Source organism: Vanacampus margaritifer, chromosome 16, assembly GCF_051991255.1.
Source record: "Vanacampus margaritifer isolate UIUO_Vmar chromosome 16, RoL_Vmar_1.0, whole genome shotgun sequence".
Taxonomy (NCBI): domain Eukaryota; kingdom Metazoa; phylum Chordata; class Actinopteri; order Syngnathiformes; family Syngnathidae; genus Vanacampus; species Vanacampus margaritifer.
The window spans coordinates 3,065,691-3,093,004 of NC_135447.1; the positions used below are offsets into that span (position 1 = coordinate 3,065,691).

The 27,314-nt window shown below is 46.8% G+C and overlaps 4 protein-coding genes across 4 annotated transcripts; 3 read left to right on the forward strand and 1 right to left on the reverse strand.

Moving 5' to 3' along the window:
• The first annotated feature begins 294 nt into the window (after positions 1 to 294).
• On the forward strand, positions 295 to 6,345 carry tpst1l (tyrosylprotein sulfotransferase 1, like). The gene is made up of 6 exons (XM_077546006.1): positions 295 to 505; positions 1,670 to 2,199; positions 3,790 to 3,948; positions 4,753 to 5,006; positions 5,423 to 5,615; positions 5,892 to 6,345. The coding sequence occupies exons 2-6, from the start codon at positions 1,792 to 1,794 to the stop codon at positions 5,925 to 5,927; spliced, it is 1,050 nt and encodes a 349-aa protein (XP_077402132.1). The 5' UTR covers positions 295 to 505; positions 1,670 to 1,791; the 3' UTR covers positions 5,928 to 6,345.
• On the reverse strand, positions 6,341 to 12,120 carry htatsf1 (HIV-1 Tat specific factor 1). The gene is made up of 10 exons (XM_077546005.1): positions 11,971 to 12,120; positions 11,126 to 11,284; positions 10,839 to 11,049; positions 10,462 to 10,509; positions 10,231 to 10,385; positions 9,438 to 9,601; positions 9,246 to 9,342; positions 9,041 to 9,130; positions 8,824 to 8,961; positions 6,341 to 7,743 (listed from the first exon to the last, which is right to left on the reverse strand). Exons 2-10 carry the CDS (start codon positions 11,282 to 11,284, stop codon positions 7,498 to 7,500), a joined length of 1,308 nt encoding a protein of 435 aa, XP_077402131.1. The 5' UTR covers positions 11,971 to 12,120; the 3' UTR covers positions 6,341 to 7,497.
• A 312-nt stretch (positions 12,121 to 12,432) lies between these two features.
• Positions 12,433 to 18,788, forward strand: bod1 (biorientation of chromosomes in cell division 1). Its single transcript, XM_077547177.1, has 8 exons — positions 12,433 to 12,577; positions 13,072 to 13,196; positions 13,282 to 13,453; positions 14,982 to 15,004; positions 15,049 to 15,284; positions 16,889 to 17,031; positions 17,113 to 17,324; positions 17,731 to 18,788. The coding sequence occupies exons 1-8, from the start codon at positions 12,434 to 12,436 to the stop codon at positions 17,954 to 17,956; spliced, it is 1,281 nt and encodes a 426-aa protein (XP_077403303.1). The 5' UTR covers position 12,433; the 3' UTR covers positions 17,957 to 18,788.
• A 792-nt stretch (positions 18,789 to 19,580) lies between these two features.
• LOC144036422 (clathrin interactor 1-like) lies at positions 19,581 to 27,041 on the forward strand. The gene is made up of 12 exons (XM_077547036.1): positions 19,581 to 19,762; positions 20,476 to 20,580; positions 20,656 to 20,752; positions 20,906 to 21,014; positions 21,092 to 21,259; positions 22,150 to 22,318; positions 22,427 to 22,646; positions 23,036 to 23,117; positions 23,416 to 23,496; positions 23,706 to 23,971; positions 24,054 to 24,237; positions 25,322 to 27,041. The coding sequence occupies exons 1-12, from the start codon at positions 19,722 to 19,724 to the stop codon at positions 25,567 to 25,569; spliced, it is 1,770 nt and encodes a 589-aa protein (XP_077403162.1). The 5' UTR covers positions 19,581 to 19,721; the 3' UTR covers positions 25,570 to 27,041.
• Positions 27,042 to 27,314: the final 273 nt, after the last annotated feature.

The window sequence follows — 27,314 nt, forward strand, 5'->3', positions numbered from 1 at the left end:
TTGGACGTCACGTCACGTTGTTGCAAATTGTCTTTTCACAATAAAGTGGAAAGGGAATTACTTGAGGTGGGCTTTGCTCTCAGGAAACGTCCCGGTGAGCTTTTAATAAGGACGTAAACAATCGATGAGCTGAAATCTTTTTGGTCTTGACTCGAGTGCGGAAGTGGAGTGGAGAAAAAAAAGAGTTCTACTATTGCGGAATTGCCATTTAAGGGCTCCACCAATGGGAAGGCTCCAAACATGCCCTCGTCCAATCCGCGCCGAGCTTTCACGAGGGGGGGGCGCTTGCTCTTTTCTGCTTTTTTCCCTCCATCCTCCTCGTCCATTCGTCGGTCTCTCGTGCGCACTTGAGACTCGGCAGCGGTCGCCAGCGACGACTGGAAACTTGATTTTCACTTGCCGCTTCTTCGTGACTACATGGCGAAGGCATTTCCGCCGCGGAGCCAAAGCTGAGAGCTTCGCAACGCTTGTGATTCGGCGTCTTTTTCTTCCGCGGGAGGCTCGGGTGAGTCAAGTCCATCCGACAAATTCTGTGGAGCTCACGACGCCTCATAGCGACTGGCTAGCTAGCTCATGTTTGCCTTGGCTCTTTTCGTTCGGTTTGGTTCGTCGCGTTTTCGGGCCGGGCCAGGGCCTGCTCTCCGTTGGTGCCTCACTCGGAGGTTCGTCGGGAAGCCGGCCAGATGTGCCATCGCTGGCGGCCACCAGGCCTCACGGAGAGCTTGGAACAAGTTGACCTGTTGATGGCGCTACTCGTAAATCTGATCAACGTCACGTAATGGAACACACGTTAACTCGTCTTTGGATCAGAACCTCGTAGGCGTCTTGTGTTCTGTCCGATGGCTGTGTCAGTTGTTTTGTGTGGCCCGGAGCTCATTTGCTGTTGAATGGTTCACTCAAACAGATAGACGTCACTTGGTTCAGGTAGGAAACAATTCTACCGGATCAGTAGAACCTTGAGAAGACCCATTTGACGGAGCCCTTTATGCTCAGAACCAGCTAAAGGGAGCTAACATGTAAGAGCTTGTGAAGCTGCTGAATCTCCATGGCCAAATTTAATGTCATGTTGGACCTCTCAGAACCAGCTAAGATGATGTAGTCATGGAGCTCATCAGACTTTAAATGACCACTCTGGATGGAGGCTCAGAACCAGCCAAAAAGTGCTCATGAAGCTCCTCATTCCAGATGTGGGCACCTGTTGGACCTGCTCAGAACCAGACTTGGCTAAGAAGTGCTTGTGAAACTCCTCAGTCTTACTGATTGAGTACACAAGATGCTATTTAGGACCCTCCTTTGCTCAGAACCGTCTAACAAGTACAAGTGTACTGTCCCGATCCAGCGAGCTTTGTTGTAGTTGAAAAAATGAGGAAGCAGATTAGTCAGCACTTGGCAGCGGCGTAAGAATGAGGAAGTGTGTGGTTCTTGCAGGTCGATAGGAACACGATCTGCCAGCTTGTGCAAAACCGTCAATGAGAGTGAAAACACGGGAGATGCGTAATTAGCGGCGGCGCGGCGCGAGGGTGTCGTGAACTCCGATCCGCTTCCATTCCCCGAGGACGGTGCCAAGCGCTCGGATGGCCGCTTCAGGGGAATGTTCTGGAGTAACTCACAGTGGGCTCGTTCTGCACCGTTGCTTGCATGACGCAAACGGCCTGTTTTGTTGTTTCAGGTGGACAGGATGGACGCGAACCGGCCCGCGGGCCCGGCAGGAAGCGCCCCCGCCCTCACCTGAGCGTCCCGGGAGGCCCAGAACCTACAAGCAGACCTCGGCCACTCCCGGCCCGGGCAAAGATGCGAGTGAGCCGATCCAACATCCTGCTGGGCTGCGTCCTCCTTTGCTCCGCCTCCTTGCTCTACCTGGGTCTGAGCGGGCTGGACTGTCCCCCCGGAAGCCAGCGCTCCCGCTGGGCGGAGCTCCGCCGAGGCTCTGCCAATCCCAACGCCTCGCTGGGCGAGCGCCTTCCCGAGGACACGCCCCTCATCTTCATCGGCGGCTTCCCCCGCAGCGGCACGACACTGATGCGGGTCATGCTGGACGCCCACAAGGCTGTCCGCTGTGGGGAGGAGACCCGCGTCATCCCCCGCCTGCTCACCATGCGGGCCTCCTGGAGCCGCTCTGTCAAGGAGCGCATACGCCTGGACGAGGCCGGCGTCACCGACCAGGTCCTCGACTCGGCCGTGCGCGCCTTCCTCCTGGAGGTGACGTCATTAACGTGCACCGCCGCACTCTGGATTGGGACCCATAAGGCCTTGCTCAATAATTTTGCGCTCCCCCCGCCTCCAAAGTGGTTTTGTAATTGCTTTTAGATGCCCCAAGCACTTTAAATGGAGAAGATCGTCAAGCATCAACACCATGCATCTACACTAACCATTATCTTAACTCTTTGACTGCCAGACGTTTTCAGAAAAGGGATGCTGTGGGTGCCAGCCGATTTTAAGCATTTTGACTGATCTTTCAAGGTCCATAGAAAATTATGTGTTTGGACTATGGAAACACACATACTGCCAAAACAAGATTGGACTCTCATCTTCCATCAGAAAAAAAAAGTTTGTTTCTACCTTATTCCGTTTTTGAGTAATCAACAATAGAAAATGGTTAGTTTCACCTGTTTTGAAAAAAAAAAAACGTCTTTTAACGTCTTTGGCACTCCTCCATAGGATTTTACGAAACGTTATTTAACGTTTTTGGCAGTCAAAGAGTTAATAATCTGTTGAGTTATGTTTACAATTACCATATTTGTTGGACTGTCAGTCGCCCTTTTTTCATAGTTTGGCTGGTTCTGACTTCGAATTAGAGCTTGGTCTGGTGCGTGACGTCATCTACTGCTCGTCTCCCTAGTGTTCATTTCGTCAAAACAAAAAAATAATTTCGTCAACACACAGTTTTCACCGGACGAGATTTAGTCTATTAGTCTAAAACCCTCATTAATAAACAATAACTGACTAAATCAGTCTGCATTTTTGTCGACGAATGAAGACGAGACGTAAATGTACTTCACTTCATAAAAACTAGACTGAAATCTATGGACATTTTAGTTTATGAACAAAAACGAGACCAAAATTATAGGATTTTATAAAATCTCGTCTCTGCTAATCTGTCATGTGACACGCCCCCTTTCAAATCTGCAGCTAGCGAGTGCTACGTGCACAAACACATGGGACTGACAGGAGGTGGAGTTGCAGTGAAAGGTTAAAAAAAAAAAAAAAAAAGTGAATTATAGTTATAATGTAACATTAATCCAACGGTTATAATGTTCCGAGTCATTCTAATGCTTGCTAGCTCACAGCATGGAGCCGTAGTAGCCACTTGTTGATATACTGTCATTGTGAGTCAAGTTGTTTTTCATCAAAAAGATGAGAAAAGATTTTATGTGAAATACTTTTAGATCCCAAATGTTCAACATAATCTGCTGACCAAAAAATACGGGGGTTAAATGATTGTCCTGACTAAAACTAGACTAATAAAATTATGTTTTCTTGGACTAAAATAAAGATAAACATGCTAGATTTATAGTCGACTAAAAATGGACTAAATTAAAACGGGATGTGGTTGACTATGTTTAAAAACGTACAAGCGTGACTGGACTAAAACTCCGACAAAATTTCAAAATGGCGGATACAATTTACACGAGCTGTTTTTAGACAAGTGACGCTACGTAAAGCTTGACGTGTCCACTTATTAGAGGAGATTATCAAGGGAAATTTGCCAGCCAATCAGAGAAGACGAAAGTGCCCAAGACATCCGTTGACGTTTGCGTGTCAAATGTTCCACTCGTGTGTTTGTGTCAGGTGATCGTGGGCCACGGCGAGCCGGCGCCTCGTCTGTGCAACAAAGATCCTTTCGCCTTGAAGTCGCTGACGTACTTGGCTCACATCTTCCCCAAGAGCAAGTTCGTGTTGATGGTGCGAGACGGACGCGCCTCCATACACTCCGTCATCTCACGCAAGGTGAGCGTCGCTGCCTTCCCTACGTTATAGACGTGTGAATGCGCTACTGCCGCCTTCAGCGTTTCTTTGGTGTCTTGTGGAAGCTTGTCAACAACAACACGTGAACTCTCATTGGTCCATTCTGAAAGCATTGCCCAGATATCCGCCTTCAAATGCAGCCTCTAAAAAAACGCCATTCCCAAATCCCCATGCAAGCATTACACAGTTCACAAGATTGTGAAGCAGGCCACATTTGAAGGAGTCTCCTCAGCCTCCAAAGACCAAAACACCTCGACATCCCGATCCGTCTGAAGGACCGGTTGAAGTACAAAATATTTTGGGATGAAAATTTGTGAAAGATAAGACACCTAAGGTCATGTTAGAAGGCATCAAGGGCAGTGTTTAACTTTGTCTGCCTTCAAATGCAGCCTCGGAAATATTTTTGGGGAAAACAAAGCATGATGGGATATTAATGGCTGGCATGCTGTGAAACAGTAGGCCACATTTGAATGCGGTGTTTGTCTGCATATAACATGATCTTCCTTCAAATGCAGTCTCCACAGACCATTCTGAATTGACACCTTTTCACGACCGAGCTATATGAGACAATGCAAAAGAAGCGCATTTGAATGGCGATGGCGTTAGGCTGTGTTTTGTCATGATCTTCCTTCAAAGGCAGCCTGAGAGGACCAAATATCTGAAATCCAAAAAGCCTAGCATGATGGGCTACGAGTGATGTTGTGCAAAAACTAGCCAAGAAGGACACAATTGAAGGAGTGCGAATTTGGCGGCTGATGTGAATTTGTGGGCGGCGCTCCCCACCAGGTGACCATCTCGGGCTTTGACCTGAACAACCCTCGCGACTGCCTGAGCAAGTGGAGCAACGCGGTGGAGACCATGTTCAACCAGTGCGTGGCGGCCGGCCCCGAGCGCTGCCTGCCCGTGCGCTACGAGCACCTGGTGCTGCGACCCGAGCACGAGATGCGCCAGCTGCTGCGCTTCCTGGAGCTCCGCTGGGACCCCGCCGTCCTGCACCACGAGGACCTCATCGGCAAGGCCGGCGGCGTCTCGCTCTCCAAGTGAGTACCCGTCCCCGTGTTCAAAAATGAGATTTGGATCGAGTGGTGGGAGGGGCGGGGGTGTCGGCCATTTTTGGCAAGCTTTGTCTGACGCTTGTGATGAAAGGCTAAACAAATCAACTGGACTCGATATGCTAGAAAGGTCGACGTGCTCGGAAGGTTGTCAAAAGGTGTGAAGAAATATTTGAGGAATGTTGGGAGCTGTGCAAGTGCGAGGAGATATGGCGCAAGATGGCTCCATATTGCAGGCGGGGGAGGGGGGGGGGCAAGCACACAAACACACCCAAAATAGGAGTTTGACGGATTATGAGCATCCAGTCAGTTAGCTAATCGGTAGCATGTTGCGCTTAATATTATTACGATTTTAACATTTGTCTAGCTTGGTAAAAGTTGTCGTGTTTTGTGACGCGTGTCAGGGTGGAGCGCTCGACGGACCAGGTGGTGAAGCCGGTCAACACGGACGCGCTGGCCAAGTGGGTGGGCCACATCCCCGACGACGTGGTGGAGCACATGGCTGAGGTGGCGCCCATGCTGGCACGACTCGGATACGACCCGCGCGCCAACCCGCCAGACTATGCCCGTGCGCCGCCGCTCTCCCATCCGGCACAGGTAACCGCAAAAAAACACGGACGGCGAAGCTCATGCAACTCGTACGAGTACAAGCCCGTTAAAATGAAATCTCACACAAGCTAATAACCATGTCGAGGTAACGAAACGGCGACGGGTTGAGAACTGGTCACGAACGGCGCTTGCTAGCTTGCGTTCTGATGAGCCCGACCGGCGTCGTAGGCAGGTCACGGCGCTGCTGCAAACGGCAACATTTCCAAATGGCAAACGTCATTGAATGAGTTCATTGCGTTTGTTGCTCTCGTTTTCTCTCATCAGTCTTGGAAGGTGGCGGAACCTTCCGGAGCCGCTTAAAGAACAAAAGAAGGCAGAAGAACCTTCTGGACCCTCCAACACGCAAACGCTGCGGTACCCAGACGCACATTAAAGGCACACTTCCTGTACCATCCACCCACCACGCATTGCCAACATCTTTTGGCCTTTTTTCTTCTTCTTCTTCTCGTGGACGTTTGTGGACTCGTACGCCATCCGCTGCCACCATTACGGATCTGCTGGATCTGTGACCTCACCGCTAATGTGAACCACTTGATGGACTTTTTTTAAAGACTATTTTCTTAATAAATTATTACGAAAGGCCCATGGGCGCCCCCTAATGGCGGGGCAGGTGGGCGGCGTGCTCTCGCATGTCCATATGGTCACGTGGTTGCTCTCATGATTGCACAGCTCGTTTCCATGGTTACCGACAAGTCAATAATAAATACAAATGACACAATGGAGGAGTTGGTTTATTTAGCAGCTAAGCGTTCAAATTCACGTGCCAAAGTGCCGGCCTGTTTGCATCCCGTTTCTTGCTAAATGGAAGTTAACAAAAAGTGCCATTTTCCCTCAAAGCAGATCTACAAGCCTTCCTTGAGATCAAATCCCTTCGCAACAAAATTTGGATAATATGGTGGTGCCTTGAGATAGGAGTACCTTCGCTTTTGATATCTATATATTTTAAGATACAAGCAAATTGTCTTTAGATAAGAGCAAAGCTTGTGTTTGCTGCTTATGTGGAGAAAAATGTTAGAACTGTTTTTAGACGTGACAGTATTTTTTAGTGCAATAAGGAAATAAAGATTTTGGATGGGGATGGGACTGGAACGGATTAATGTCATCAATGTAGAGCCATGATTTGAGATAAGAGTAAATTAAATTCTTCGTCATTCCTGCAGATGTGGAGTTTGCCTAATTGCTAATTTATTTATTTTTAATTGTAATTATTTTATTTCCATATGGTATAGATACAAAAAAAATGCCAAGTCATAAACTTGGCGGCATCTTGGGTCCAAGGTTTGAGGGGAGATTTTCCAAATGAAAAATTCCATTTTTTTATTCAGGCCGTTATGGAAGCGTATTGCTGCCACATGAGGATAAAAAGATTCAGTATCACATTTTAACGTGACAAATGTGACTTGCGCATTCAGCCAATCAAAAGTAAGCAATTCCCTCCGCGTCAGGTGACCGGTGGAGCCCTACGTAGTTTGTGCTTTCTTTTGAAATGTTTTCAAACACTCGAGCAGCGTAATTTGCTCGCTACTGACTTTGATTTAGGCGGGGCAAAAAAAAAAACCAGTCACCTGAAGCGGACGGAATTGCTTCATTTATTTTGCCAAATGCTGACACTAAACTTACTATGTGACAACGTGATATTGAACTCTTTTTTTTTTTCTGGAAATGCGCTTTAAATTGTTTTAATTGATTTTGTGATCCAAGTTGAAAATGACTTTGCTACGAGGTTTATTATATGTTCGTAATATGATGAGGTGATTTTCAGAGTCTAATGGAAATCGTAACTTCCATGAAAAGAAGTTTCATGTTGTCCTTAAATGGACGCTTGAAGCTTGATTTGCCTCTCGCCCACAACAAAATGGCGTCTCGTCAGTCAAGCGTCGTCATTGTCGCTCCCCGCAAGGCTGCTGTCGGTCGACTTGGCGTCGTCGTCGTCGTCCTCCCCGTCTTTTTCTTCCTGCTTTTTGTCGGGCTGCGACGCCTCCAATAGCGGTGCGGCGCCGGCCGCCTCCGGGGCGCCCCCTGGTGGTGGGGCGGAACCACCAGCCGGCTGCGCCGCCTCCAGGAAGGACGTCCAACCTTTCAGGCGCTCTTCACGCTCGCGGCTCGTTTCCTCCACCTTCATGCACACGCACGTGAGAGCGTCACCATGACATAGTGAGCATTTCACATAAGCAATGTTTCTTCATTTAACAAATATTTTTCCCCATTAACTCTTTGACTGCCAGACGTTTTCAGAAAAGGGATGCCGTGAGTGCCAGCCAATTTAAGCATTTTGACTGATCTTTCAAGGTCCACAGAAAATTTTGTGTTTGGACTATGGAAACACACATACTACCAAATGAAAGATTGGACTCTCATCTTTCATCAGAAAAAAATGACATGATCATAGCCGCCGCATCAATGCTTCCAACTTCGGCGTCAACCTCGGAGTCACCATCATCATCATCGTCGTCATCAATGTGCTCTTTAGCATCGGTCGATGCTTTTCGTCTTTGAAAAAAATGCTCAAGCGTGAGCTGCTTGCAACCGGTCGCCATTATGGCTTCCTCAGCCATTGTCCCCTCAACACTCTAGCTCTGCCTCACGTCTTCTACTGATGCCTACCCAATCTTGTCCAAAGAGAGTCATCGCTGCCATCTAGGGGCCAAAAATAGGCATTATACTAACTAGATCTGCTTGATACTTTCAGCACAGCTGGCCAAGGCTTTCCTCCACCCGTTTCCAAAAAATAAAATAAAAAACTTGGTGAACATCTTTTAACGTCTTTGGCGCTCCGCCGTAGGATTTTACTAAACGTTATTTAACGTTTTTGGCAGTCAAAGAGTTAAAGAAGTTAATATATAAATAAACTTAATATTTTTTTAGCTTATCTCATGAAATAATTGGTTCTTTAAAAAAGCTGTTTTTTATGGAAGCGTGTCGTCCAATTTCATGAATGAAAATTAGGACAGACTAAATGATTATTGCTCGTCATTACTCCGCCTCAGCCTTTTTTTTAATGTACATGCGTTGTAGCGTTGATGAACTAATCAGGCCAAGCTTTGTTGACATGTCAGAATGGACTGTGAATGCACACTTTGTTTTTTATTTGGTCCCCCCCCCCCACCAATCCGCAGATCAGGCGTGATCCGAACCGACCACGGATCAATCAAGCGCGTTCATACGTAAATTCTAATCTGAGCATCCCCCTCCCCACCTGATAATCGGTGGCGCCGTCCCAGAGTTGCGCGCTGAGCTGTCTCCCTCCGAACCAGCGTCCGTGGAAGGACAGGATGCAGGCATCGGCGTGCTCCTGCTCCTTGAAGGCCACCGACGCCACGCCGTCCGGATGCCTCTGCCCCCCCGCACACCCAACAACAACCGGCATGACGTCGGCGTCCCAAGCGGCCAATCGCAAGATGGCGGTCACTCACGTCAAACAGGATGACCTTTTTGACCTCGCCGAACTTCTCGCACTCCGAGCGCAGGTCGTCGCGGTATTCGTTCAGAACCAGGGGGTCCTCCTGACACGCGCGCACATGCAGTGACATGCCAGTTGAGTGCACATCTGCGTGCGCATGGTTGTACATACGTTTGTGCACATGCATAAGATCGTGCGTGTGTGTAGAATATGTGCACCTCAAAATCGCTGGGGTGAAACATGTTCCTGATAATGACGACCTTCTCGTGTCGCTTCCTGGCGTCCCCTTGCTTCTCGGGCCTCCAGTCCAACTGTCTGCTCGGACACGCATGCACGCGCACATCAGCATCGCAATGAGACGCGGCCGCGTGCACAAACGCGCCAAACTGACCCCCCCACCCCGTGCCTACTTTTGCTGCTGCTGCATCTTCTTGCGGTACTCCTTGTTCTTCTTCTTCTTCTTGCTGGCGTCGTATTGCCCCTTGAGCTCGAAGCGAGCCGCCTCCACGTGCACTTTGTAACCTCTGATCTCCGACTCATCCATAAGACGCACGGCCAACTCCACCGACTCCCTCTGAACACGCATGTAAACACAGTTAGGCTTAAGCTCAGCACGTGTGCTCCTTCAAATGAATGGAAAAGCCACCGATCCGTTACAGCCTTTTTATAACAAAAAAATATGAAATAGAAAGCAAAAGAATTGAACACTTTCTCCTGCAATTGTGCTGCTCTTTCTGATGTGGCCACCTGGGGGCAGTAGAGGACAGATTGCTAATGATATCATTTTTTAAATAATATGACTAAAACCTTGAGTTTATTGACTAAGTATCACAGCGATTTGACAAAAATAAAATAAAAAACTAAACTTTGTCTCAACTCCTCACTGAGATCATCAGTACGGCACTAATAGTCGTTCTACGCAGAGGATAAAGCCCACAGGACGGAGAGTACAATTACATTGTCATTTTTTTGTGGTGTTGTGCAACCATTTGTGTTCAACAGGTTGCTTAAAGGGCTGAGGCACTGCAACAGAGTCTACTTGGCGTCAGCATTGAGCTAGCGCCGTCTTCTTCAGGCAGTTTTGGGGCTGTTTTAAATACACAATACACTTTGTCTTTTTGGGGGGGAATTGTTTACTATTTGCCAAAGAGGAGGAAGTGGACAAGAAAGAGTCCCATTGGAGGACTTTTGCGCTTGAGAGACCTTGAGATAGCAGCAGAGTCCATCTCCTTTCAGGTTGCCGTCTTTGTCCTTGTACAGTTTGACCTTGAAGTCTTCGGTGATGGGGTCTCTCATGACGATGCCGCACTTGGACATCAGTTCCACAAACTCCTCGTGGCTCGTGTCGGGGGGCAGGCCTGAGCACAAACGAATGTGTCGACCAATCAGAGCAAGACAAAGACGAAACAAGTCACGCAAAAGTGCGCTACCCACCGGACACGTACACGTTGGTGTTCTTGGTGTCCTCCATGTCGAACCACCCTGAAACACAAGACACTGTCTTCATCACCACCGCCATCATAGTCACGGCACGGCACCCTCATGGCGAGCGCCACAGTCTTCATCACCACCGCCATCATAATCACGGCACGGCACCCTCATGGCGAGCGCCACAGTTCAAACATCTGTTGCTGAAAGCATTATAGCACTTTTGCATGGTTAGCATTTAGCTAACCATGCAAAAGTGTCATTCTTTTTGATGCCTGTTATGTTTTCGAGTAAGCTTCAGCAAACAGCTTGAAGCCTCTTTTGGGAACAGCTCACAACATCACAAGCTAATGTTCATCTTCTGTGTTGCTTGGTGCCCTTACCCGGATCCGCTTTCCTTTTCTCTCCTTTCCTTTTGCCGTCTTTGGCCGCACTCTGCTCTGAGATCAGCTCTTGCGCCGTCTCCTCCCCGGCCGCCGGCCTCTTCTCCGGTTCCTTGGCGACTGTCCCCGCTGCGGCGCTGCTGGCGTCTGGGTCGCCTTCCTGCGTGAAGCCGTAGTTGGCCTGGTAGGCCGCCATGAAGTCCTCCGTGATCTGCACACAACCGCAACGTCGTCAACATTAGCATGGCATGTCACGGATGTGCGCCGACGACGGCGTGCGGCCGTACTTTGGGGAACCAGGCCTTCTTGGCGTGGTCCCAGTTGTACACGGTGCCGTCATTGGGGTCCGTGTACGTGATCGAGTCGGAACCATCCTGGCTTCTCCCGCTGTACAGTTCCTGAAGGCGCAGCTGCTCTTCAAACTCTTTGTTGGCCTTGCCACTCATCTGCCAAAACATTATCACCCTCATCAACAACAACAAAAGCACAAAACAGTCGAGGGCTGCAGCTAGCAATTATATGATTTAAATCATTGGTTCGTCCTTTTCAAAATAACTGCAAATTTGTGCAAATATCTTATTTTGAAAAGAAAAACATCACAGGAAGATAATCAGTCTGCTTTCATGGAGGAAAACACAACTTATAGTTATACACTGTCTCAATGCATCCCAATCCCCCAAATGTATATCATGAATTTAGTTTTTGTTTAAATTCGGATTTTTATGCATGATGTCCTTGTAATTGAATTATCTAAATTTGCATTATCCACACTAGAACTAATTCGTTGTTTACTCGGTTGTCAACAAACATTTGTATCCATATTATGTATCGTGGGAGGGCTTCATTTCATGAGCTTTGCTTCTGCTCTATCGTTTTTAACCCGCATATTTTTTTTGGGCCACTTTACTATTACTGCTTTTTCTACACATTAAATTGCATTGCATTAATATATATTAAGAACATGTTAGGACTACATGAGCTAAGGAGATCTTCAATATGAGCTCACCAGCTCTGAGCGTAAGCAAATGCGAGCAGGACTTTGCGAGTTATTTTGGTGCATGGACGTGCTCGCTATTTTTAACAGCACACACGCGCACTTGATGCTAAATTAGCATCACTAAGCTAGCCTTACCTTTCTGTGGCGCTGGGGGTCCGAATGTTGACGAAAAGCTGCAGACGTTTGCGAAACGAGCTCTTAACTCGCCAACATTCTTTTGGACAGAAGAGCTTTCATTTGAATTTCTTGGAAACAATGACGCTGTGCTAATGTTTAGCTCGACGCTTAATTCGCGGTGTGGCTTGAATCAACAACTTCCGGGGTCAGAGTCCGACTGCGCATGTGTGTATCCACTCTACTAGGACCGCTCGAGTTGTAGTAGTAATAGTGCTAGCGCCTCGCGACCTTGCATGTTGCTAGAAACAGTTACACGCAACACCACGGCCATTCCGCCCGGCCGTTTCGTTCAGGTGAACAAATCGGCCGTATATTCAAACGGACTCGTTAGCCCGCGAGCTAGCCATGCAGCTTGATGGCAGTGACAGCTGGTAGCTAACTGGTTAATTCGTTTTGTTGAAGCTGCCTGTCGTAGCTGGTGATGGCGGAGGGCGGTGGGAGCCCGGATCCGGTCAGCCTGCCCCCTGGCGACCCGCAACTCATTGCAACGATCGTGGAACACCTGAAGAACCGAGGACTGTTCGACGAGTTCCGCCGAGACTGTCTGGCGGACGTTGACACCAAGGTGCCCCACTCAAGCTAACAAAGCCAAAATGCTTCATTATGGTTCTTTTCAACTTATTTATTTATTCATTATTGCCACTCTTATTTCAATGTAATCAATGTATGTACTGTACAGTACTTTTTTTCCTCTCTTTTTTTTTTTTTTACAGAAGCGTATCAATACGTTAAAACGAGATAAGTTACGCATTTTAATTGAGACATTTTCGTTTGATTGAACAAAACTAAGCAATTCATTCCTGTTCAGGTAACTGGCGTTGTGTTTTTAGACATATAAAATTAAAATTAATGATGCATCTTTGAACTAGTGAAGTCTCTGCTGACCATGAAGTAGAATTGCATTCTTCCGTTTATTTTTATTTTTTTGCTTGGTGTTATGTGTAGGCCAAAATGGTCACAAAGAAGCTGTAAGGAAAAGATATAGTCCAACAAGGTGCTATTCAGGTTGTTGCTTCCATTTGTTACACAATCCTAAATTGTCGTTGCCGCCGCTTGCAGCCAGCCTACCAGAACCTCCGTCAGAAAGTAGACAACTTTGTGACGTCGCACCTGAGCACTCAGGAGTGGAAGCCGTCCATCAATAAGAACCAGATGAGGAACGGACTCAGACAAAGCGTAGTCCAGTAAGTCGGCTCCGCTTGCGCTGTCCAGCCATTACGTTTTTGTGCACGTGCGTTTTCTGAGGTTGGTTGCGGTTTGTGTGTGGAGGTCGGGCATGTTGGAGTCGGGCGTGGACCGGATCATCACTCAGGTAGTGGACCCCAAGATGAACCACACTTTCAGACCGCACATCGAGACGGCCATCCACGACTTCCTGTCGGGAGACAAAAAGGAGGACGGCGCAGAGCAGCCAGAACCGTCCGAAGAACCCAAAACCCCTTAAAGGGGACTGCCAGGCAGGACATGACGTGTTGGCGAGATAATGATGACTTCCGCTCCGAACATTCCGTTTTGACATTACCTCTTGTAGACCCCAAAGCGGGTCACATGACTGTTTCGTGCCGTAAACATGTTTGCTTTGTGCATCACACGCACACATGCAATCGACTTCATCAAACTGCTTTGACTTCACCTTTGTCCCTCAAATGAAGGAAATTGATTATCACAGTGTGTGTGACATTTTCTAAAAATGTTTCCAATTTCCAAACGATAGCGGTGCCTTGACATGTGAGTTGAGTTTGTTCCCTTGCTACCTTTTATAAAAACAGGAATAATATGGAGTGTAAGAGAAAACAGTTGGTGCAACATGATTTAATGCTTCAATTCTATTCATTATGCTGTTCCTTCTGGTGTGCCTGCCTTGGCCACCAGGGGGCAGTATGAAACTGAGGATAAAGAATATGTGCCTGTGAGTGTTGTCTATTGTCTGTTTGTTGCTCGGCTGTTTGGGTTCAAATATCCATTGATTAAACCAGGATAACCACTACCAATGCTAAGTGTCAGCTTGTCAATGGCATTTTCCATTATGTGTTAGCAGGAAGCTAGTAGGGCCATTCTCAAGGCCAAATTGTTTGAAGTCCACAAGGATGCGTTGTCTGGTGACAAATGTCAAGTTTTTGTGTGTGTGTGTAACCTCATTATTTTTGGTGACATTCTGAATTTTATGTACATTTCTAATGTTTCAGGAGACTTCTGTTCACGTTTCAAGCAATACATATCAAATAAACCAATAATCTCCAAATGCAATCAAGCAATCTGCTGCATGAGCCATCGTGTCAACAGAATAGAATGTGGGCTTTTGCTTCGGTCATGTGTGATGCACTCGTTGTTTGTGTGTGTGTGTGTGTGGGGGGGGGGGGGGGGGGGGTTCTAAAAACATCAAAACAAGTGTCTGAACTGTGCACACGTGCATGTGTGTGTATTGGAGTAGTAGAAATGAAGCATTTTGGTTGGCTGGCGGTCAGACGATGCAATCATAGGACTGCGGGTCAAAAAAGTAAAATCAAATGCTTTGAAGTGAAGAGAAGACCAACCTTGACCCTCGACCCCTAGCAGACGCACAGTTACAACACGATAGATGTGTGCACACAAAAACAAGCCTTGTTTGATTTGTCTCAAAATGGCCGCTTATATTAGTACTACTTAACTGTATTGCATCACACTAAGCAAAAACGTTCACGGTTTGGCTGAAGACCATTTATTTTGATTCTTTTCATGAAAGCTTTTGCACATTTTACAGCCTTATTTATATATTGTCACTGTTTCAGCTACACGTGTTCACTTATGTCATTATTTCACGTTAGCTTGACTAATCATTTTTTCTTTGTTAATACTTTAACATCATTCGTATATGATGATACTTCTCATTCAAATCCTTTCACTGATGATTAATCACACTACATCCGGGTTCTGATAGGTTGTCATCTCACCTTCAGCGCGTGATGTGATGTGCGCGTGCGTGTACGCAGCACTGCGATTGGCCGTCGCGGTCGTGAGCGCGCACGGCGGGCCCGGGAGCGTGCATAAAGCTTGACCGCGGCCCGCGCCACGGAAGAACCCGCCTGACTGTCAAGAGTCCCCTCACGGCTCACCAGGACGCTCGACGGAAGCTCTTGTGCGCAACATGGACACGCGTGCGCGGCGGCTGCTTCTTCTTCTTGTGTTTGTGCTGCTACCCGCGAGCTTGCACGTCTGCGCCTCGGAACCGTCGCGTGACGTCACGGACAAGCACGCGCGGAACTGGAAACGGCGCCTGACCCTGCAGAGCACAGGTGGGAGCGACAAACACGATCATTGGTGGCAATTTCAAGTTTTGATTTTTTCCCCACTAAACAACTTCCAGCGCAGTTTTTGCTCTGTCGCAAATTCACGTTGTAATGTTCTCCATCCGTGCTTCTCAAACTTGACTATCGCCAAAAAGTACAACTTGGCTAAAAGTAGCACCATCATGACAGCATTAAAAATAGAGAGTAGCAGGCCTCATCAAAAACCCAAGTGGTGTCTTATTTTTGGTCACAAAATGCACAGTTTAAAGAATAGGGAGAGCGGGGCTAGTTGTCTCAAGGGTAAGTTGTCACATTGCAATTTTCTTGTCCACAAAAAGTGGAATAACTACCAGTTTTCTTTATATTAATGGTCAGGGGTCGTGTTCTGTCTGAGAAGAGAAGAGCACATTGTGAGATGAAATGAGTGCCAATTATCGGTTTTACACAACCCAAAGTCAAACATATCAACTTCATATATTTTGAAACGGGTGTCGCACACAGACAAATTCTAGCAACAAATCATGTGGACTCATTAGAGGAGAGATTCAGGCATCTTGTCCTGCATCAGTCATTGCTCTCTTTTAAACTCACTTTAAACTAGAGCAAGAATTGGTCAAGATGGTAGTTTGGGGCAACTTGCCTCAGTCATTTTGGGGTTTGTCGTCGTCACATATGCAAAGAATGGGCCAAAGACAAAAGCACGTCTGGCAACTCAGTTCACGTATGCCAGAATTGTTCGTCTGAAGAGTGAGGAAATGAATTTACCATCTTCTGTTTCATTGTTTAAAGATGGATTTTCCAGTTGGAAATGCAGTGTGACCACATGTCGGGACTGGCTTAAGTTTCATGATCAACCATGCATTATTAACTCAAATGCTTCATTTTTTTTTTCAATTCAATTTAATCTCGAATTTGCAGTTTAAGAGAAGCAAAACAGGCATTTGAGGCTAAGAGCTATGACTTTAATCTATTTCATAGTATTTTATGTTAAAGTTTGCTCAGTGACTGTAAATTTTCAAGATCAATGATAAACAAAAAAACAGGAAAACAAGGATTATTTTGTCCTTGTTTTATTCGTTGCAAAATACAATGTGACATCTTACCCCATATAGTGTGACAACTTACCCGTTGGTTGGGCAACATGTCACATGATCACTCCCTCTATTTGATGGCTTATAACTCTGCACTCAAAGTATGAAAATGACACGAATACAAAAAGTATACCTAAGACTTTGGTCTTTTATCTGGTATACATTTTGTGTATATATGATGTATTGATTCAAAGACGTATAAAAAAGCGATACAACTAGCCTCTAACTCTTCAGAAAAGGCAAATCTTCGGCGATTCAATGTCAAATCAAGTGTAGCAAAATGAAACTTGAAAAACAGTTCTAAATGAAATGTATTGTTCTAAACCTTTAAATACAACTGAACAGTACTTAAGCAGTGATGCTTACATGTACCACTAGAGGGAGCCAGCATATGCCAATTTGACTCTCAGGCTTATATGGAACATCACAATGACATCATCATACTCTGCTGACGGACGTCTTTTAGCAGCAAATGCCCCCGCGGGCGCCACCGTTAATGTGTACTGCGTCCCCGTTCAGCGGACATCCAGAACTGCCTGGCGAGTGCCGGCGACGCCGGCTGCGGGACCTTTCAGTGCTTCAACAACAACTCATGCCAGATGGACGGTTTTCACGGCATCTGCGTCACGCTGCTGCAGCACGCCGGACGATACCACGCGCAGGTGACGTGCACGCGCTTTGATTTGGCGTTTGTGGAAAATGGTTGACGCTGGTTTCGCTATTGACTCTGTGGTGCGTGTCAGGGCAAGTGGCAAGTGAAGGAGTCGCTCCGCTGCCTGTCTTCCGGCCTTCGTCAGCGTCTGAGCTGCGTGAGTCGACGCTGCGGCGCCGTCAAGGATCTGCTGTCGGCGCTGCAGAGGGAATGTTTCGCCAAACACCAGCTGTGTGTCGCCCTGCGGGACCACGAGGACACCCTGGGGAGCCTGGTCCACTTCCACCTGCTCTTCCCGCCGGGGTGAGTCCTCATTTCCCAAATCACTCCACAGCTGCTATTTAGTCGGTTGGCCACAAAGCAGCTTTGTGGTGCGTTAGCGCCACCAAGTGATATTGTCGGTCCACTGCAAGGAAACACTCACAGAAATATTTTTGATTTTTGTACTAAATTCCCATTTACTTTTTTTTTTTTTTTAACACAAAGCTACCAAATAAAACTTGTATGATACATATTTATTAGTCTAATAAAGCCTATTTATTTGAAATGCATATTGCGTAATGAAAAAAAAGTCATTGGGAATTTGTCATGTAAAAAAAAGACATCAATCTTAAGTTAGGCTTGAAATATTTCTGTGAGTGAAGTGCCGGCAGCTGAATGTTGTGACATGCACTACTGGGGTCATATCTCCGTTTTTTTGCTCCGGCAGGCCGCACGCCGAGCTCATCAACTTCCTGTTGACGTGCGGCGACAACGTGGGTGCGTGGGTCAGGCGCCGCTTGCAGGTGCAATGTCGGGAACACTGGGGGGCGCTGTGCGGCAGCCTGGGCAACACCTGTAACCGCAACGACACCGCCGCCGCCGCCGCCGCCGCCTCCAGTACCGCGCCAACCACAGCTGGACAATTGACGACGGATGATGTCACCACCTCATGATGTCACTTTTGTTTTTGTCATTGTTGCCATAGGAACATCTACCTCATGAGCTGCTCACAATGTTGGGCTTTTGGGCGACATTTCAAGATGAACATTAAGTTGAACTAAATTAAGTTGCAGTTCAACTTCATTTGCCCTCATGTAAACTTTTAAATGTTCAACTGTTCAGCGTTTTGCAACTTGTTTGACCAACTTGTTTTTCGCTTAACAAGGAGCTAATTACAAAATTCCGATAGGGATTCTGTCCGGACATCATGAGACTAAGACGACTCAGCAATCCAAAAGTACAAGGCTTCAAACAAGAAATAGCAACTAAGATGAGAAAGACTGGAGGAGTCACAGAAAGGCAGACATGGACATCCTTGGAAATGAAAACCTGCTGGGAATTTTGCTTTTCTGCTCCTTGTGCAAGAAGTATGGAAACAAACAGTTGGACATTGAAAAGGTTAAATGAATTTGACCTACAAAGGTTAAAGGGCATTTTAAGTTTATTCTGAAATTTGACCCAAACTCAATATCACCGACTTATTAATTGGTGTAGTGCGGCTCCCACATATTTTCTTTATTTTTGCAGTGTTTTGTGTACAACTTTGTACCAGTCTTTTTAGTTTTCTCCTTTTTTTAAAAAAAAAAAACAAGTTTGTGAATTTGATATCGGATCTTTGATCTGGCGCTACCTGCTGCAGTGTTGAGGAAGTGCGTCATACTTTGATTACTTAAAAAAAAAAAAGAAGCTTTTATCGAATATCCTGTGGTGTGATAATCACGTAACAAGTGTATTTCAACATGGATATTTTTTTAAATTGACGATTAAAAAAAATATTCAAAACGAGTTGGCTTCAAGTGTGTTGAACTCGGTGATACTTCAAATCGTGATTTTTAGCTGTCAAAAAGTTTTCAAGTCAACATCGGCCATGATCTCAAAAGTAAAGTGTGAGTGACCTTTTATTCCTTTCTGAGATTGGCTTTATGTGTCCAGATAGCAAACAAACTTTCAAACTGTTTATTTCCAGCAAGTCACTTTTCACAGAAATCTTTATAAACTATACGTACATGCATTACATGTACACTGTGGCTCAAAACTCATGTACTTTTCGAATTAATTATTTTTTTTTACAGGTCATTTCAAACAATTACAGAATAAGTGAGAAAAGGTCCATGAAAACTCCCGAGAGAAGAACCCGAGAGAAGAACACGAGAAAAGCAGGATGTAATTATGCAGGATAAAATAAGGTAGCGCAGTAACAAAACTAGAAAGGAAGGAGGAAAGAAGGTTTCATTGAAGGACGAAAGGATGCAAGGAACCATGAATAAAATGGGTCTGAAGAAAGGATGGCGCAAGGAGGGAGGAAGCTGCTATACTACTAAGGATTCAGGAACAAAGAAAGGATGGAAGTTCAAACAGCAAGAGTAAAAAGACAATCTAAAGGGGAACAAAAGATGCCAGCTGAACAAAACTGTACAATCAAAATAACTTTTTGGACGTCTTCACCTGTTTTTAGCCTGCCGTGTGGGCGTATTATAGCTCATATATTTGTTCTAATAACAATCTTGAAAAATAATTGCTAGAGATTGTACGTCGAAGAGATCGGCAGGTGTCGACGTCACGATGACGTTACGTCGGCAGGGGCCGACGTCACGGTGACGTCTCCGTCTCAAGCGGGCCAGAAAAGCTCGTGCGGCGGCGTTGAGCGTGCGTGCGCGTGCTGGCGGTGTGCGGGTCCTGCGGGAGTCGGGAGGAGCGTGTTCGTGCGTGGGCGCGAAGATGCTGAACATGTGGAAGGTTCGAGAGTTGGTGGACAAAGCGTAAGTACTAGTGGCCCGTTAACAAGCTAAAGCCGGCTGGCGGCCGTGACGTCACGCCCGTAGACTCAGCTGTTAGCCGCCGCTAGCTGGCTAGCTGGCTAGCTGCCATCCGACTGTCGCCTTTGCAAGAATGAAACGTCTTTCGGGGCGCAGTTTCCTACTTTGGCGCAAGGGACGTTAGCTTAGCTAGCTTGAAATAGTGCCCTCCTGTCGTGAATGAGATGCGAGCTCGCCCGGCCGGCAACACACAGCTAGCAGCTAGCTAATTGCGCTAGCTTGGATGCGGCCGTTATCCGCTGCAGGAGCATCACGCCCTTCTCTGGCCCGCCCGCTCAAGTCTCCTGTAACTGTACACAAAAAAAGCAACAAATGTAGCGTCTCCATTACGCTGTCCTGAAGTTTCAAGTGAAAGCGAGGCCCTTGATCGCCCCCCCGCTCAGTACACAAAGAGCTCGTTGACAAAGCCCATACACACTAGCAAAAGTCATCATCCGTACCAGGCCAAATTGCGTAATTGTTCTCACCTGCAACACGTACTCTGTCCAGTCTAGCTGTTAAATGGAAATGTGTGCATCTGTGCGTGCATTGAATGACAATTTGTGTGTACACAAAATGCAGCCTTTTACACACGCTTGTGTGGCGCTTGCTGGTTATCGTGGCGTGTTTATGTTGTTCATGTATGTTTGTGTGCATGTGTGTGTACGCATCACCAGTACCAACGTGGTGATGAACTACTCTGAAATAGAGTCCAAGGTGAGAGAAGCCACCAACGACGACCCGTGGGGGCCATCTGGCCAGCTGATGGGAGAAATTGCCAAGTATGTACAGCACACACACTTCCTTACACACGCACGTTTGTAGAGCTGACGGTGTGTTAATGTGCGTGCACGCAGGTCCACCTTCATGTACGAGCAGTTCCCCGAGGTGATGAACATGCTGTGGACCAGGATGCTGAAAGACAACAAGAAGAACTGGAGGCGTGTCTACAAGGTGAGCGCCTCATTTAAGCCATCTCGTCAAATATTCCAGATTTTCAACGTAAATGCTCCAAATTCACTACCAAACGCCGCATTGCTTTAGTGATCGGCACTTTCTGCAGAATTTTCAATATCCAGTTGTTGTGTCACGTGTGCGTCATGGCAGGCGTTGCTGCTGCTGGCCTACTTGATCAGGAACGGATCGGAGCGAGTGGTGACCAGCGCGCGAGAGCACATCTACGACCTGAGATCGCTGGAGAACTACCACTTCATGGGTCAGCACCAAATCCTTCTCCCCGCAGACCTCGTACCGCCGCTCTCTTCCGTCTTTTGAAACATGTGCCTTGGACAGACGAGAACGGCAAAGACCAAGGCATTAACGTGCGTCAGAAGGTGAAAGAGACGGTGGAGTTTGTCCAGGATGACGAGCGACTCCGGGACGAGCGCAAGAAAGCAAAGAAGAACAAGGACAAATACATCGGGGTCTCCTCGGACAGCATGGGAGGAGGCGTGAAGAACTGTGAGTTGTCACACTATGGCCACAAGTGGGCCGCTCCATTCGCACTTTTAACCCCCTCAAAAAAAGTATTGACAATAATATGTTATATGCAGCCCCACTAATCTAAATATGATATTCTGGTTAATATTGCATTAGTGGAATATGAGTGAAGCAGAAAAATCCAGCCATTTTTATCAATATATATATTTCTGTCGAGTGAAGATGACATCACAGTTGGCTCAGGCAATGACCAATCACAGTTCATCTGTTTTTTTTAAGCTGAGCTGTGATTGGTTGTTTCCTAAGACCTGAGCAACTATGACGTCAAAATGGACGCCCCCTGAGATGGATAAAATCGGCAGTATTTTGCTTCACAATTCTTATTCTAAAAATAATATTAATCATAATGTCATGTTTAGACTAGTGAGGTCACATATTTAAAAATTATATATATATATATATATATATATATATATATATATATATATATATATATATATATATATATATATAAAACATATTAATGTTTAAGGTTGACTTCCTCTTGAATCCATTTGCTCCCAAAGATGTATTTATATGTTTGTTTGTTTTTAAATGTTTTTTTGTTCTGCTAAAGCATCTAGAAGGCTTTGATGCAGCCTCTGAACTAAAGAGAATGGTTGAAGCAATGGTAGTTATTACAAAAACGGCCAGCAGGTGGCAGCAGAGTATGAGAGCTCAACCAGGGGCATGCTACAAAAAGCTCAGATTTGTGAATAATGATGACATTTAGCTATATTCTAATGCTAATTGCTGATGAAAGAAGAGACTCTAATCTTTCTTTTGGTAGGTTTTAGAACAACAGAGCACAATATTCTGTGGGCCTTTTCTGACCCGAACATGAGCCAATTTCCTTGCGTGTCCGCGCGCAGCATGTGAGCTGGAACGCAGCAAATGGGAGGAAGACTGGGACAAGAGCCGGGCGGCGTTCCCCTTCAGCGAGAAGCTCGGCGAGATCGGCGAAAAGATCGGCAGCACCATCGACGACACCATCAGCAAGTTCCGCAAGAAGGAGCGAGACGACTCCCCGGACAGGAGCAGGTAGCTAGCGAGTTGCGCGCTCCTCGTCACAGTGTGTGTGTCACTTTCCTGTGTCGCGGTCGCCACGTCACGCCGCTCTTCCTGACGCTCTTCCTGCCGTCGTGGTAGCGACAACGAGGACGACAGGACGTCCAGGAACGGTCGTCCGGAAGCTCGTGAATTCAAAGACGAGGAGGAAAGTGCCAGCGCAAAGATTGGCCACATAACTCAGGCCACCGAGACCACGACAAGCTCCACGCGCAAACGCGGCGCCACACCCGCCAACAAGTCTTTGGACCTCGGCGCCGCCGCCCACTACACCGGAGACAAGAGTCCCGATGACGACCAGGTACATCACTCACCATTATGTGTAGGAGACTTGAATACGCTTCAAGTTGTTGTCAAGGCAGTAGCGGCAGTTTCATCAATATCAGATGGCGGCCATTTTGTCACTTGCTGTCGACTGAAGATGACATCACAGTTCCAGCTCAGAAAACAGGTGACCTGTGATTGGTCGTTACCTGAGCAACTGTGATGTCATTTTCAGTCAAACAGCAGGTGGCAAAATGGCCGCCCCGCCTGAGATGGGTAAAAACGGCTGGATTTTGCTGCTCAACTCATATTCCACAAATGTAATATTGCTCAAAATGTCACGTTTAGACGAGTGAGGTCACATATGACCTGTTATTGTCAAGAACAGCCATGTTTAACCCCGCCTTCCCCCCTCTGTCTCACTAGGTCTCGGGCAGGCGGCCCTCCAGCGGGGGTTTGGCCGACCTGCTTGTCATTGACACGTCAGCCAATCAGAGCTCTGCTGCAGGTACGGTTTTGAGTGCGTTTGTGTCACTGCGTGTGTGTGTGTGTGTGTGTGTGTGTGTGTGTGTGTGTGTGTGCGTGTGTGTGTGTGTGTGTGTGTGCGTGTGTGTGTGTGTGTGCGTGTGCGTGTGCGTGTGTGCGTGTGTGTGTGTGTGTGTGTGTGTGTGTGTGTGTGTGTGTGTGTGTGTGTGTGTGTGTGTGTGTGTGTGTGTGTGTGTGTGTGTGTGTGTGTGTGTGTGTGTGTGTGTGTGTGTGCGCGCGCGCGCGCGCGTGTATCACTGTGTGTGTGTGTGTCCAATCAGGGGGCATCTCCGCTGACCTCATCTGTGGCTTCGCTGACTTCACGTCTCCGGCAGCGTCCGCCAGCCTGCCCGCCTCCACCGGTAAACTTATTTTTGAGACTTTGTTTCTTCCTCGTTATTTTTCACAAGACAAATAAATCAACAGTGCCAGGATTCAGAATTTCCATTTTAGCCAAATGCTGCCAAATTTGGCGTATTTGACAGATGGACAAGATTCAGTTCTGAAAATGTCGGCGCTACGTTGCTCTACATTACATTACATGCTAGCATGTTGTGCATCATGTGACCAGCTGCGGCAGCGGCCAACGGAAGTGCAGAATTTGGAGACTGGAGCGCCTTCGCCAACCCTCCCACATTGTCGAGCTCCGCCTCCTCCCAGCCAATCGGCAACTTGTTTGGCACTCAGCCGCCTTCTCAGCCCGCCTCCGTCCCGCCCTCCGCTGAGCTCTTCGACCTGATGGGCGGGGTTAGCCAGCCGCTGGCCCTGAGCGGCTCGCAGAGTTTGACCTTCTCGTCCGTCGCCGCGTCGACCGTGCCGGCGTCTCGCTCCCAGCAGGTTTCGAGCCGTCCTCCATCTTGTCTTTTCGTTTGTTGCTTTCTGTTGATGACGTGCGTTGCCGTATTTTCTGTGATGTCAGAGTCTGGGATGTTTGACATCTCGGTCGCCCGCCGGGCTCAAGCAAAAGGTCGGTGTCGGAGGTCAGGGGTCTTTAGGCGCCACCTGGTCCGACCCGTCGGTCAACATCAGCCTGGACTTCTTGTCGGCCGGCCTCAACCCCGCAAAGTCGCCGGCCACGCTCAACAACATCATGCAGCAGCAAGGTAGCGGGGCCAGACACTTTCAAATGTGTTGTTTTGAATTGTTTTGCACAGTTGGCCTTGCAGGGCGCAACTGGACGCTCTATGGCGAGCCTTACTCATGAATGATTATTTTTGCCGGCAAAAATAATCATTCATTTGATGTGTCAAAAATATTGACGTCAGTGTGACTGTTGTGCTAAACAAAATATTTTTTTATTTTTTTACTTTTGGGCAAAGCAATCCAAGTTCTACTCCTGATGCTGAAAAAAATAAGAAAAAGCTTGGAATGATCTTTTTTTGGTGGGTTTGGTGCTTGCTCACAAGATTTTGTGGGTCACCAAAGATCAGTCAGTCGAATGTGGGAAACTGTCTGCTTTGCCTTAGTTTGCAAATTTTGCAAAACCACACATAAAATATCATGAATGCATCGAGGGTCATTCCATGTCAAGTCACACACCCAAGGTCGGTTGGTACAAACCTGTAAATTGCTGTCTATATATTCTGTTCCTGTCTATCGGGATCTACAGTTAAAAATAGTGTTGGTGTACTATTTTTAGAGATATTGTCCCTGCACTTGAATAGGCAGTTAAAACAGCAGTTGACCTACTTTCCAGACTTGGGAAATTATCCAAAATAGTACCGTATGCAAATGCAAATGAAAATTTTTGTGCAATTCCCGGGTCCCAAAAGTGGGCGTGTCACCCAATCTTTGCAGGACCTAGCTCGGAAACCATTTGAGCTAGGAGGCTCAAACTCTGGATTCTTTCATTTTACATTATAAGGTGCTAATAGAATAAAAAAAATCAGCACATTGAAGAGGTTCTGAGAATTTGTGTGAATTGGCATTTAATGTCGATCTTTTGAAAGCAATTTTGAACTTTTCCACGTAATTCCAAAAGGCTCGTTTGTTGCAAGTGTCAGCAAAAAACACCACATTGACAGTGAAGCGCATCAAGGCGTGTGTTGGCACAAAACCTTCAGGCCTCTACTAGAATAAGAAAGCCTCCTAGAACAACTGAGTGTCCTGAGCAAGCATGAAGGCGTTTTGGGCCATCAGGGCTGAATGCGAGCAGTGACTCCCGTCCGCCATTGTGCATCTTTGCAGGCGCACCTCCCGTCCACTTGCTGTCCAACAACTTCGGAGGTCTCGACCTCAACCTCGGCTCCACGCCGCCCATCGGACCTGTGGCCAATCCCGGCGTGACCTTGCCACCCGTGCCGCCGTCTATGACTATGGGCGGGGCCGCTCCAGTCAGGATGGGGATCCCGGGGTTCGGGGTGGGAGCACACCCCGCCATGATGAACCCGGCAAAGCGAGATGCCTTTTCTAACTTGGGCAACTTTGGACTTTGAAGGCGTGTGCGTGCGTGCGTGCGTGTGTGTTGAAACGAGGCGAGCGTGACCCGCGTCCAAAGACGAGGCGGCGGATGGGTGACTTGCTCCTCAGCACGCCGTCTTCCCGCAGCTCCCATGTTCCCTTTCCACGCATGTCCCAACAAGTTTACCATTTTGGGCTTCCGGGTGAAATTTCAGGATGAAGCTAAAATGCACTTTAACCTTTACAGGTCAGCTTGATTTGACCTTTTGAATGTTCAGTTGTTGAATGTTTCAGAACCTTTTGCACGACTTCCAAGGAGCTTAATGGCAAATTTTCCAAGAGGTATGCAGCGATAATTTACAAGAACTTTCTGTGACTCTTACAGTCCATTTTCTGGTTGAATTTTGCCTTTTGACCATCTTCATGGCACTGTCGGCATTTTGAGAGACTGGAAGACTCACAGAAAGGCCTTGGAAATGTGTTTGTTCCGAAATGTGGGCAGCACAAATTTATGGTTGTGACTTTGACCGCTCAGCTCCTTGTTGTCAAAGGGCAATTTGTGCAAAAAGTACGCAAACAAAAACAGCTGGACGTGCGTTGAAAGGTTTTCAGGTCAAATCAATTTGCAAGCGTGTCGCTTAAGTGCTTCTCAAACTTTTGACACCACAAAAAAATCCTCTCCCTGTGCCAGCAACATGTCCAACATTAACATTCAACCATTCATCAAAAAACATTTCAGAATTATTTTTAAGCCACTGCATCGTTTTGCAAGTTTACTAAAAAGCTATCTGAAAAAAATACCCAAAAATATTGAAAAACATTATATGCAAATGTATTGAGCTTACTGGATTAAAAAACAAAACAAAAAAACGAAGCCACTAAAAGTGATGGCTTGACATGCCGCTAGAGGGGGCTAATGTATTTTGAGAATGACTGATTGGTAGTGCATTGCCGCTCATTCCACCCTCAAGCCCATTAGCGCAAACTTTTTGAGTCGCGTATGAACTCCTCAGGACAAAAGTCCCGCCGACAACCAGGCCATCTTCAACATGTACTCGGTCTTTCAAATGTTTTCCCAACGTCCTGAGTTGACCTTGGCACAAGCCAGGGGAGCGGCCAAGGCCTTCACTTTGGAGCCACCATCTTCTCGCCATGGACTCGCACGCCTATGAGGGCCAAGCTCAACGTATGTGTGCGCGCGTGCGCGCGAGCGATGAAGAGCGTATGTGTGTGGTTAGGGGGGGGTGATAGGGGGTTACTTTGTTTGACGTGCGGGCACACAGCTAAGCCGAGCCTTTTGTGTGCTCCAAATGACCAAATCTTTATTTTGTTACTCTCAGAAACACAATTCCATAGATTTTTAGTTTAATATCTGCGTTTCTTGTCTTCATACAGAGTTCTCCTCATGAAGGACGTTGTTGATTTTTGTTTCTCCTTTTTCAGTAAAAGTCTGTTTCTTGCAATTGTGGACTACCTTTGACATTCAATTAAATTATGTAAACCTCAATGAGTCATAATGATCATTTGGACTTGAACGCTGGTGGCAAGTGACAAAGTACACATTTTCAGATGTCAATACTCGGTAGCAAATTTGGACTTTTACTATCTATAATGCTATGCGAACTTTGTCAAAATCAACTTGTTACATTTTTAAATCTGCACATAGTCAAATTTTTTTTAAAGGTCCCAAGTTGATTGAAAGAAAGCCAAGTGCACTTGAAATATTGATTGGTTGAATGCCCCTTGGAGTCTTGAAAGGAGGACAAAAGAGGAAGCAGTA

What these genes read in the sequence shown, in the direction of transcription:
- tpst1l (XM_077546006.1), top strand. Translation starts at nt 1,792, where the DNA reads ATGCGAGTGAGCCGATCCAACATCCTGCTGGGCTGCGTCCTCCTTTGC. An exon ending in TGCGCGCCTTCCTCCTGGAG is followed by an intron (nt 2,200 to 3,789) that starts GTGACGTCATTA and finishes TGTTTGTGTCAG; the next exon opens with GTGATCGTGGGCCACGGCGA. An exon ending in CGCTCTCCCATCCGGCACAG is followed by an intron (nt 5,616 to 5,891) that starts GTAACCGCAAAA and finishes TTCTCTCATCAG; the next exon opens with TCTTGGAAGGTGGCGGAACC.
- htatsf1 (XM_077546005.1), bottom strand. Translation starts at nt 11,284, where the DNA reads ATGAGTGGCAAGGCCAACAAAGAGTTTGAAGAGCAGCTGCGCCTTCAG. An exon ending in GAAAAGGAAAGCGGATCCGG is followed by an intron (nt 10,510 to 10,838) that starts GTAAGGGCACCA and finishes CTTGTGTTTCAG; the next exon opens with GGTGGTTCGACATGGAGGAC. An exon ending in AAAAGGTCATCCTGTTTGAC is followed by an intron (nt 8,962 to 9,040) that starts GTGAGTGACCGC and finishes GCGGGGGGGCAG; the next exon opens with AGGCATCCGGACGGCGTGGC.
- bod1 (XM_077547177.1), top strand. Translation starts at nt 12,434, where the DNA reads ATGGCGGAGGGCGGTGGGAGCCCGGATCCGGTCAGCCTGCCCCCTGGC. An exon ending in TGCGATTGGCCGTCGCGGTC is followed by an intron (nt 15,005 to 15,048) that starts GTGAGCGCGCAC and finishes TAAAGCTTGACC; the next exon opens with GCGGCCCGCGCCACGGAAGA. An exon ending in CCGGACGATACCACGCGCAG is followed by an intron (nt 17,032 to 17,112) that starts GTGACGTGCACG and finishes GGTGCGTGTCAG; the next exon opens with GGCAAGTGGCAAGTGAAGGA.
- LOC144036422 (XM_077547036.1), top strand. Translation starts at nt 19,722, where the DNA reads ATGCTGAACATGTGGAAGGTTCGAGAGTTGGTGGACAAAGC. An exon ending in AGAGTCCCGATGACGACCAG is followed by an intron (nt 22,647 to 23,035) that starts GTACATCACTCA and finishes CTGTCTCACTAG; the next exon opens with GTCTCGGGCAGGCGGCCCTC. An exon ending in CAGCCTGCCCGCCTCCACCG is followed by an intron (nt 23,497 to 23,705) that starts GTAAACTTATTT and finishes TCATGTGACCAG; the next exon opens with CTGCGGCAGCGGCCAACGGA.